General features: G+C 42.3%; 1 protein-coding gene across 1 annotated transcript; it reads right to left on the bottom strand.

The window, feature by feature from the left end:
• Window positions 1–8,775: 8,775 nt before the first annotated feature.
• LOC129540902 (uncharacterized) lies at window positions 8,776–10,654 on the bottom strand. The gene is made up of 2 exons (XM_055402422.2): window positions 10,505–10,654; window positions 8,776–9,464 (listed from the first exon to the last, which is right to left on the bottom strand). Exon 2 carries the CDS (start codon window positions 9,443–9,445, stop codon window positions 9,080–9,082), a length of 366 nt encoding a protein of 121 aa, XP_055258397.2. The 5' UTR covers window positions 9,446–9,464; window positions 10,505–10,654; the 3' UTR covers window positions 8,776–9,079.
• Window positions 10,655–11,979: the final 1,325 nt, after the last annotated feature.

Genomic DNA, 11,979 nt, shown 5'->3' with positions numbered 1-11,979 from the left:
GAGTCAAAAGGCAGCCTACAGAATGGAAACCATATACCTCACAAGCGATTAATTTCCAAAATACATGAGGACTCTTACAATTCAGTAGAAAAACAAATAACCTAATTTAAAAAATAAGCAAAGGACTTGAACAGATATTTCTTTGACAAAGACATACAAATGGTCAACAGATATGTAAAAGATGCTTAACATAATTAACTATCAGATAAATGTAAATCAAAAAGTTATCAGGGACATGCCCATGATGGTTGTCTATTTTGTTGCATAGTCTTTGTAACAGATTTGTGTTTTCTTTGGCCTAGTTTCGCTTTTCCTTAATCCCTTCTTCCTCCTCTGTAGGATTACATTCTCAAAGAAGAAATTAGTTGCACTTAAGACTTTGTTGTAGATTCTGTTCTGTTGGGATTCAGGCTGGGACATATTACGAAACACACATTCCATCTGAGATGCAAAAAGAGAGAGAAGATTGCCCCATGATGGAAATCAGTGCCTAGGTCAGAGAAATCATGTGACGGATCAGTGTAGGAAACTTGAAATTGACCTAAAGAACCATTTTAGAGGCCTTAGAACTGGCTCTGGAACTAGGCTGTTCAATACAGTAGCCACTAGTCATACCTGGCTATTTAAATTTAAATGTAAGCCTTTGGGACCCAGAATATGGAAAAGAAGCATGGTAAGACAGAAATGTACCCCTGGCTGAGCAAGTAGAACTCTGGTGCATTCCCTACACTGGCATATTTATGACTGCTTCTCTACACACAGATTCTCTTCCTGATTCATTTTTGTGGGATTTTAACCCTCTGATTGGCCCAGTAGAGGCAGTGCAACCTAATATCCCAATATGAGAGGGAGAAAGAGCACTGGCAGCCTCAAGTTTAGGGGCTGCACAGGGAATTCTGGGCATGAGGGCTGCCTCAGTGAGTCAGGTGTTGGCTCCGGCACTCCAGGAACACGCTTTGGTGTTCTAAGATCACTATTTCTGTTACCATCAGCATCCTGCTACTGTTCCTAGTTAACTTGGTCACCACCATCTAGCAGGATACCACTTAGCAAATTATTGCCCCATAAAGATGATAACACATCCTTTATGAGATCCTATGTCTACAGGATTTCACATTTCAGAGCTTAATAGATCCTGAATAGCAGGCGACGACTTAGTGGATTATATCAATCATTCGAATGTTTCTCTTGCTGCTGTGGAGAAGGCAATGGCACCCCACTCCAGTACTCTTGGCTGGAAAATCCCATGGATGGAGAAGCCTGGTAGGCTGCAGTCCATGGGGTCACTAAGAGTCGGACACGACTGAAGCAACTTAGCAGCAGCAGCAGCAGCTTACTGCTTACTCTGTAAGATTTGTAAATCAGATATGGACGAAATAACTTCACAACTTATTTACTAGCACAGCTTGGTGCCACTGCCTTGATTCTTGCTAAAGTACCAGGAATTGTACTCTTTGCCTTCATTTATATTGAATCATTTATGCAATAATAGCGTAGTAAAAAGTCTTATTATTTTGCAATGTTTTGACTCCCTGATAAAATCTCAGGGACCTCCCCTCCCCCTCACCCCAAAAAGGGACCTGCAGGTCATACTTTGAGCATTTCTGGTCTAGCATCCTATCCATAATGTGAGTAGGCTTGCAAAAATAAGCAACTCTTTTCTTGGCCCAGCTGCATTGGCCCCTGAGGCAAGGCAACTTACAAAGCCATGAGATGAGGAAGATTTAAAACCTCATAATTAAAATAAATAGATTAATTCAAAAAACCCCAAACCTCACACATTACAATCTCAATAAAAGTAGCTTCTCAGGGCTGTCATATGCTGAAGAAGGGTCAGGTTGAAGGAGGGCTAAATAGCTTCTGAAGGATTTGAGAAATAAGATCAAACTATTAAAAGAAAAAAAGCTCAGCCTACTAACCATCTGTATGCCCAATTCTCACAGAAATTGGAAAATTAGTTATTTACGTGTAACGTTATTTTTTCTTTAAAGCAGAAATCTGTTATCTACAGAGGGGTCAACAAAAACAAAAATGTCTTCAAATAGGGAAGGCAGCTTCAAAAAAGTTTTGGGTCTCAGAACCAAGAGCATCAGAGGTGAGGGATTCCTTACTCTTTGTGAAAATTACTCACTCTTATCTTCTGACTTGCCTTCTCTGAAGAGGAGCAATCATTGCATTCTTCACCTATCATCCACCTGGAGAGAGCAGTGCCAGTTCCAGTTAAGAATGTCCTTTAAATACACCTCCACTCTTCAATATATGTTTTATTTGGAAATTCCATGTGAAAAAATGGGTAATATACATGTCATTTCTCCTGCCTTTCAAAGCATGATAATTATCTAAAGAAAAAGCCTTTGGGCCACTTAATTTTGATCTGAACTAGCTGTTCTTCATGAAGCATAAGCTTTATTTTTACTTGAAAGCATAACTGATAGCCAAACTGTGGTTAGTCAGATGGGTATTCAGCAGGCATTTCTTCAACAATGAATTAAATGAGCCTGTCATTTTAAGGAAAACAGCTCACAGAATTTGTGGCAATCAGACCCTAAGGTACTGCTCCCAACAGTTCCCTTTCTGGCATTTATACTTCACGTAATCCCCTCCCCTTGAATGTGGGCCTGTGATGTTACCTGCTTCTGACCTATGGATTACAGAAAAGGATATGGTATTACCTGTGATTTTGTTATGTGTATGACTGACCAGCAGACTAGAGTTAGACACTCCCCTTCCAGGCTTGATGAAGCAAGAGCCCATGTGCCCATGTTGGAGAAATTCACTTGGCATGGAATTTTGGAGCCCTAGGAATTGCAGGTGGATTCTAGGAACTGAGAGGATTCCACTGGAGAGCCAGCAAAAAGCTGGAGCCACGGGAAATGAATGTTGTCAACAAGCTGAATGAGCTTGAAAGTTAGCTACTGCCTGGTGGACATCTGGATCACAGTCTATGAGACCCTGAGCAGAGGACCCAGCTAAACTGTTTAGTCTCCTAATCCCTGGAAGCTATGAGACAACAAATATGCATTATTTTCAGATGCTAGGTTTGTTGCCACTTGTTAAACAACAATAGTATTCATTGGCAGTAGTATTTTTGCCAATGATTAAATGTGAACTTTTAGCAAAATTATAATTTTGAAAGACTTATGCTGTCTTGATTACTTGATTGCACTATGAGCTTTACAGCTTCCAACACTTCATGCCTTTTCTCATGTTATAGTGGGGATATTAATGAATGTGATTTCTATAATATATAATGAAATATTATAACATTTATAAGATTTGCATAAATCAATGAACCAATATTTTCAATGTGACCAATTTTTAATGCTAGAAAATCATGTATAAATGATAGGTAAAGGCATAAGATTTAAAAAAAAATGTTTGAAAAGCTTTTATATTGAAGTTTTATATGAATTCTACATTTAATACCTCCTTAATAATTTGTAATTGATTTTTATTTTTTCAAGTTTTGAAGATTTCTTTAATGATTAGATTTTCACATCAGTTTCTGCATTCACTCTATTCTATATGTATTTTTTAACTTTTAATTTTGCAGTAACTGTAGATTCACAAGAAGCTGCAAGGAAGTATACATCTTTGCCCCCATCTCCCCAATGTTAACATCACACATAATTGTAGCACAATACCAAAATCAATATCCGATTGGTACAATAGATTGAGCTTATTAAGATTTCACCAGTTATGTATGCATTCATTTGTGTGTGTTTTGTGTGTGTGTGTGTGTATGGTTCTGTGCAATTTAGTGACAGGCATGGTTTTGGGGTCTATGTCTCTAGCCCTAGAGGGGACACAGCTCGGAACATAAAGTATAATTACAGATGGTAATATAAAAGGATGCACTACGTTTACTTTTATTCAAACTTAGGAAAGTTCGAGGAAATAAGTGAAGGTGTTAGTAGAGACAAGAGAATACATGCTCATATAATGAGTTGGAAAAATTCTCTGTCTTATCTGTGAAGACATACTTTGATCACCTAAACCTATAATTATAACAAATGGCTTTTTATTTCTTCTTTTTTTACATTTTTTTCCTTTCAGCAATTTTCCCTGTCTTACAAAGATTCTCCATTCTTACATCATCATTCAAAGAAAATTCTCCTTTTGTGAAACAGCAAATGTTGGTTGAAAGCAATAAATAACCCCAGGATTCAACTTCTAAACTGTGTTAAGAAGACATTGTCATTATTATACACCGTGAAACCTAAGTGGTTTAGAAAATGAAGCAGATACTCTTCTAAAAGATCAAACCTATGTCATATGTTTTCTTGGAAAAAAGGACATGAATATCAAGAATTCTAAGTCATGTGATCCTCTAATATGGATTGGGATTAAAATTTTAAAAGAGTGGCAATTATGATGAATAGTTATTTATAGGATCAAGTAGCCCTAGTCATGGGCTTCCCGGCGACATGTGGTAAACCACCTGCCTGCCAGTGCGGGAGATGTAAGAGATGCAGCTTTGATCTCTGGGTCGGGAAGGTCCCCTGGAGGAAAGCATGGCAACCCCCTCCTGCATTCTTGCCTGGAAAATCCCACGGACGGAAGACACTGGCAGGCTACAGTCCATAAGGTCACAAACAGCTGGACATGACTGAAGCGACTGAGCAACCACACGGTCCCAGTAATAGAGAAGTGGAGCAGCGGGACGTTATCTCCCAACTAATACACAAGCCCCCTAAAATTCCTAGAACAATTGGGCAGCCATGCTGCTAAAATGGGCACCCTGTATCACCTGGCAGTTTGGATGACAGTGGCAACTCAGGGCTAAAAGAGTGGGGTTCAGAATGTTCCTCTCTCCATAGTGGCTGTATCAATTTACATTCTCACCAACATGGCAAGAGGGTTCCCTTTTCTCCACATCCTTTCCAGCATTTATTATTTGTAGATTTTTTGATGATGACTATTCTGAAGAATATGAGGTGATATTTCATGGTAGTTTTATTTGCTTCTCTCTAATAATGAGAGATATTGAGCATATTTTCATGTGTTTATTGGCCATCTGTATGTCTTTGGAGAGATATCTATTTAGGTCTTCTGCTCGTTTTCTGATTGTTTTTCTGATATTGAATTGAATGAGCTTACTGTATACTTTGGGGAAGGCAATGGCAACCCACTCCAGTACTCATGCCTGGAAAATCCCATGGATAGAACAGCCTAGTAGGCTGAAGTCCATGGGGTTGCTAGGAGTCAGAGTCAGACACGACTGAACGACTTCCCTTTCACTTTTCACTTTCATGCATTGGAGAAGGAAATGGCAACCCACTCCAGTATTCTTGCCTGGAGGATCCCAGGGACCGGGGAGCCTGGTGGGCTGCCATCTATGGGGTCGCACAGAGTCGGACACAACTGAAGCGACTTAGCAGCAGCAGCATTGTATACTTTGGAGGTTAATCCTTTGTCAGTATGGAGATTCCTTTAAAAAAAAAAACTAGGAATAAAGCTGCCATATGCCCCAGCAGTCTCACTACTGGGAGTATACCCTTAGAAAACCATAATTGAAAAAAACACATTTACTCCAATGTTCATTGCAGCACTATTTACAATAGTAAATAGAGGAGAGGGTGGGAAGAATTGAGAAAGTTGCCATGAAACATACATTACCATTTGTACAATTGATAGCCAATGGGAAGTTATTGTACAATACAGGGAGCTCAAGCTGGTGGTCTGTGGCATTCTAGAGGGATAGAATAGGGAGGGGATAAGTTTGAAGAGGGTGGGACAAATGTATTCTTAAGGCTGATTCATGTTGTTGTACGGAGAAACCAGCACAACATTGTAAAGCAATTATCCTCTAATTAAAAATAAATTTAAAACAAGAGCATTGTCAAATTCACAGCATTGTCTGGGGAAGGTATAGCCCATTCTGCATTTCGGCAGACATCACATAGACTCCCATCATTTGGCGGGTAGTTGGTGTGGGGGTGGCCGTGATTGGGGGCGGAATGTTGGACATACAACAGAAAAGAGACAGAAGGCAGAGACAGAAGAACAGGATGACCAATGTTGAAGAGAATTGAGTGCACTATGTAGGGAGATGCTGGAAGCCACTGGAAAAGTGGTTGGAGAGAGTTTCTTCTGAGTCAGAGACAGGAGGAAACAGCCTGTTGTGCTGTGGGAGCGCCCTTATAGAACAGTCTTCATCTAAACCAAATTGTCTTCTTTTTCGTTCAGGACACAGGAAGACTCATGGTGCTCCTAGGACAGAGAGTGTGAAGGTGAGGAAACCAAGACATATCCATGAAGAGAACCAAATATACATTTATTTATCTGCACAGATGAGATCTGCAACCAAGCTGTGAACATGCAGTTCACCAACCTGTGCATGGTTTGTGTTTCGAATTTCTCACATACAAGCAGCACCCTGCCCTCTAGTGTTGGCTGGGTGACCTGACATTCTACTTCCTGGAGAGGAAGGGGGCTGAAAGAAGAGGAGTAGCTGAGATGGGGAGAGCTCCACCTCGGCCTGATAACCTCATTTAATCCTTGGAGGCCGTAGGTTTAAAGTCAGTGGGAAGGACTGCAGTCCTTGGTAGTGAATGGGGTGGACAGAGTGGAGGGCTTTCCCAAAAAGATTTAGTATTGCATTGGCAGTTTATGTGGGGTCTCACACACGCACATACACACTAGATGCAACTGTACCCGCTTTCCTCTCTTTTGGGGCTGTGGTTCTGTAAACTGCTGCAGGGTTTTAGGAAGCTTCGGAAAAAATCTTGCCTCTAGCTCATCAATATTTTGGACTGCTTTGATTTTTTGAAATATGCTAAAGAAGTGTTGTAAATAAATGTAATTTCAATTTATTGTGTAGAAAACATTTAAATTTTTTTGTCAATTGACTTCTTTATTTTTTTATTGAAGTGTAGTTGACAAAGAATATATGACTTTCAGGTGTATAGAGTAGTGATTCAACTTTTCAGTTCAGTTCAGTTCAGTTGCTCAGTCGTGTCCGACTCTTTGCAACCCCCATGGACTGCAGCATGCCAGGCCTCCCTGTCCATCACCAACTCCTGGAGTTTACTCAAACTCATGTCCATTGAGTTGGTGATGCAATCCGACTATCTCATCCTCTGTCGTCCCCTTCTCTCTGGCCTTCAATCTTTCCTAGCATCAGGGTCTTTTCAAATGAGTCAGTTCTTCTCATCAGGTGGCCAAAGATTCACATACATACATTAATTGATCGCCACAATAAGTCTAGTAATCATCTGTCACCACTAAGTATTGCAATATTATTGACAGTATTTTCTGTTCATTATATCCCTGTGACATTTACTTTATAACTGGAACTTTTTACCTGTTAATTAATTCCCTTCATTTATTTGGCCCATTACTTCAAAGTGAAAGTGAAAGTCGCTCAGTCATGTCTGACTCTTTTCGACCCCATGGACTATACAGTCCATGGAATTCTCCAGGCCAGAATACTGAAGTTGGTAGCCATTCCCTTCTCCAGGGGATCTTCCCATCCCAGGGATCGAACCCAGGTCTCCCGTGTTGCAGGTGGATTCTTTACCAGCTGAGATACAAGAGAATCCCATTCCTCAAACCCTCCCCTTTAGTGACCTCCTGTTCCTTCTCTGTACCTTTGAATCTGTTTCTGTCTTTGGTATCTGTTTTTTAAAGACTCCACATGTAGGTGAAATCATACAGTATTTGTCTTTCTCTACGTGGCTTATCTCACTTAGCATAATACTCTCTGTGTCCATATATGTTGCTGCAAACGGCAAGATCCCCTTCTTTATTATGGCTTAGCAATATTCCACTGTGTATGTATATTTCACATCATCTCTGTCCACTCATCCATCAATGGACACCTAGGTTGCCTTTTGTATCTTAATTATCTGCTCTCCCTCAACTTTACCTTAATTTTGGTCTCATATGTATTAACCTCTTTTCCATCTTAAACTTGCCTAAACTTTTCTTTTCCATTTTTATTTGCTGTACTTGCTCCTATGTTCTCCTCTGAGAAGTACCGTGTGTCGTGTGTGTGTGTGTGTGTGTGTGTGTGTAGAGAGAGGGAGGCACGTGTGCCTTTATGGCAGTGTGTATTTGTGTGAAGGCATGTTCCTATGAGATAGCAGTGAAGATCACCCCTTTCAGGTTCCTCCTCGGGCACACACTGGGGGTGCTACTCTCCTTCCTGCTGTTACAGTATTGGGGTCTTCATACTGGGGATCCGGTGAAAGAACAACAAAAAAAGAGTAAGTTGATTAAATCATTGTGTGTGTGTGTGTTGTAATTTGGGGGATCTATGTGTGTGTCTCTGTGTGAGTGTATGGGTAGGTATGTGTGGATGAAGATGTGTGTGTGTTTGTGTCTGTGAGTGTGTTTAAGAGCTTGGCTCCATGTGTGGGGTATATCAGGCAGGGAGAATGAGTGAATAGATAATCATGATGGAACGGGAAAATTAATAAAGAAATAAGAACAGAATAAAGGCAATGTGGGTAGACTCAGAGATGACATGAAACAGACACCATCTATACTTAGATATGAATAATTTACTCTTTCAAGAAGAAAGTCCTGCTCTAACTCAGGCTGCCCAAAGTAACAGGCTCTGACGGTCTTGCCTGCTCTCCCAATGCCAGCCTAGCAATACTTGTGAGTATACTCACACACACACACACACACACACACACACACATGTTCCCGATGTCTAGATCCTTTCTGACTGCAGCTCTCACAACTGGCCCTTGCTGTGGGCAGTTTCTGCTTCACGTGAAAGAACCCTGAAGGAAGCTATCAGCCAGTGACACATACAATTCTCTATCGAGTTAAACATATTTAATGGGGGCAGAGCAGGGAAGATCACTCGATTCCCCCAACCCCAACAGCCTTCTTCAGATGAGCCCTGAGCAGCCGGAAGACTAGCTCAGCCAGTGAGCTTTTCAACCTGATTCAGAAACTCAGGAACTCTCCAGACTGAATGTGAGGGAAATTTTTACAGGGTACAAAGAAGGAGGGGTTATGATTCAGGGTGACCACACACTAACTGCAAACGGGACAACAGAAGCAGATGGAGGAGATTCAGCAGCTGGTGGCCAGTTCCTCAAAGGCATGGCTGTGGACCACATTACTTCTGCTTGGTCTTCTGCTGAGCTGGCCCTGGGACGACTGGTGAAGGACATGGCTCTGGAACCTTGGGGTGGCAGGGCTCCGGAACCTTGGGGTGGCAGGGTTCCGGAACCTTGGGGTGGCAGGGCTCCGGAACCTTGGGGTGGCAGGGCTCCGGAACCTTGGGGTGGCAGGGCTCCGGAATCTTGGGGTGGCAGGGCTCCGGAACCTTGGGGTGGCAGGGCTCTGGCACCTTGGTGTGGCACGGCTCCTTGGTTTGGGGGATGCATGGTTCCTGAGGAGGAGGCTGGCAGGGCTGTTTCACCTGATGCTGCTGAAGCTGTGGAGGTGGGATGCAGGGCTGCTTCTGCTGGTGGGAACTCATGCTTCAAAGGAGATTGAACCTAGAGACAGAAAAGCTAACTCAATGATTTGATTAAACAGAGAAGAAATCAAGTTAAATGCCAAATAGTTTCATTTCAGGCCCCTTTAAAGGAGACAGTCTCTGTTCCTCCTAGCTAAATTTGATAGTTAAAACATGCTTTGATAATTTCTGAAGTTTTTCAAGAGGAGGAGCTTAAAGGCAACTCATTTCTGTGCCATTTCAGGGGGATTCATTCCTCGGCTCCCTTTCTTCCTCAGACATGTCACATCCCTTATCGACAAACACCCAAGACCACATATTAAGTCATTTAGAAAGTGCTGTTATAGAAAGAACTGCACGGTACACACCTCTAGTATCACACAGAACACCTTGTGACTTACTGGATGAGTAGAATCTAAGCTCCTCCGACTTTACTCTGGCCTTTGTGTACACAGTCATCTCTGAAATGCTTCCCTTCCCATCTCTGTGTGTCCAAATACTCCTCCATCATAGCTCACATCATGCATCATCAACAGCAGCTCTTCTTGAGCTCCCCCAGACTGCCACTGCATTTCCCTGATGCCTCTCTGATACCAGTCATTATCTACTTTAGATTTCATCTACATGTGTGTACATGCATTATCTTCCCTGATAGGTTGTAAGTTTGCTGAGTAAGTTCTGTGACCATTTGATCCCCTCCACAGTGCCTAGCACTGGGCCTTAAATATAATAAATATTCAGTAGAGGTCCATCTTATGAATTAAAATTTGTATAGTAAGTTATCATAAACAAAGAATCATGGTGTTGCTGAGTGTGTCCTGAGTTCTAGTGGTAACACGACCACTAGTTTACCTTGAGAACTTACAAAGATTGTCCTCCTTTTTGACCCCCAGTTCCATAGCTGTCCACTGAAGGAGCTACCTTCACCAGCTCTAATGTCCTTTCAAACCCAAACCATGTTTCATTTAAAATAAAGATACCCCAGATTTTTCTCTTCAGCCCTCTTACACGTGTTTGCCTCTGTCCATTGTCCAACAATGATAAAATAAAAATTTCAAATGATTCTAATCAGAGACTCACCTGGTACACAGAGAAGAACAGGTTGTCTGGTTGCTCCAGTCAGTTGTGAAGTCAACGGGCCAGCTGGCTTTTTATACAATGAATGAGCCCTGCCTCAAGGAAATACAATCATCGGGGGCCCTTCTGTTTTCATTCCTTACCTGTCAAACATGAGTCACCTGACTCCCCTCAATTATCAGTTGGCTCAGCTTTTGTGATGAAAACCACCCACTTGATATTCTTTGGCACTGGCTGTATGACAATGATGTCATCTGGGCCTAGTTCCAATTGCCCCTCCCCCTCAGACCCAGAATAGGGCTTGTTTGGGGGAGGGGTGAACCGCAGGCTTCCTGGAGTGTTTCATGAGCTAATTCTGAAGAAAGAACTGAGTCCTTTTGTGGTAGTGCCCCTTTCCTGCTGCCTTTTTCCTTGGGATGGTTGCTCCTCATGTGCTATGGGATAGAGCACATTTGAGCAGATGGACAAGTGGGAAAGGAAGGGGATCAGATGAGCTGAGGTGGGCATGCGCTGTCTGCCCTATAATGGTAGATGTTAGAGATTATGGAATTGACTGGTAATAGTTTTTGTCTGAAATGTCCTACACCCTTATGTTCATCCCTGTCTTTCTCCTAACTCCATTAAACCACACACATTTGGAATTACTTAATTATCACCACCCCCCACCACCAACCTCACCCCTCTCTGACTGGTTGTTAATCTGGGTAAACCTGCTTTGCTTTCACCAACCACACCTTCACCCCTCTCCTATTTCAGAGATTTCCAAGAGCTAATTCCTCTTCTGGGATAAACTTTTCTCTCCACTCCACCCAGCCTTCTGGACATGGCCCTGCCCTCTTTCCTAACACAACTCTATACCACCCCCACCTGAAAACCTGGTAGTCTTTTCTAACCACCTTTACCCCCAGCCCATTCATGGAGCCCTCCAGGATGAACACTTCCCCACCTCTTGCTCACTTCCTACTCCAGACCCAACACTTTGAGAATCTTGCTGGTTGCAATGGTTTCCTTCCTCTCTGGCTCTGTATCTTTCGGGCAGGGGGAGCTTTCTGTGCATCAGAAATGTGTCTGCTCAAAACAACAGTTGTTGTTGAGTCTCTCAGTCATCTCTGACTCTTTGCTACCCCATGGACTGCAGCACACCAGACTTCCCTGTCCTTCACCAACTCCTGGAGCTTGCTCAAACTCACGTCCAATCAGCTGGTTATGCCATTTAACCATCTCATCCTCTGTCATCCCCTTCTCCTCCTGCTTTCAATCTTTCCCAGTATCAGGGTCTTTTCTAATGAGTCAGCTCTTCGCATCAGGTGGCTAAAGTATTGGAGTTTCAGCTTCATCATCAGTCCTGCTAGTGAATATTCAGGACTGATTTCCTTTAGGATAGATTGGTTGGATCTCCTTGCAGTCCAAGGGGCCCTCAAGAGTCTTCTCCAACATCACAGTTCAAAAGCATCAATTCAACAGTGTTCCCATAGTAA

This window comes from Moschus berezovskii, chromosome 4 (genome assembly GCF_049115385.1).
Source record: "Moschus berezovskii isolate FMDL1 chromosome 4, NW_MosBer_1.0, whole genome shotgun sequence".
Classification (NCBI taxonomy): Eukaryota; Metazoa; Chordata; class Mammalia; order Artiodactyla; family Moschidae; genus Moschus; species Moschus berezovskii.
This window is presented reverse-complemented; position numbering and strand designations above follow the sequence as displayed.

Excerpts from the sequence above, each read along its gene's own strand:
- LOC129540902 (XM_055402422.2), bottom strand. The coding sequence starts at position 9,445 with ATGAGTTCCCACCAGCAGAAGCAGCCCTGCATCCCACCTCCACAGCTT.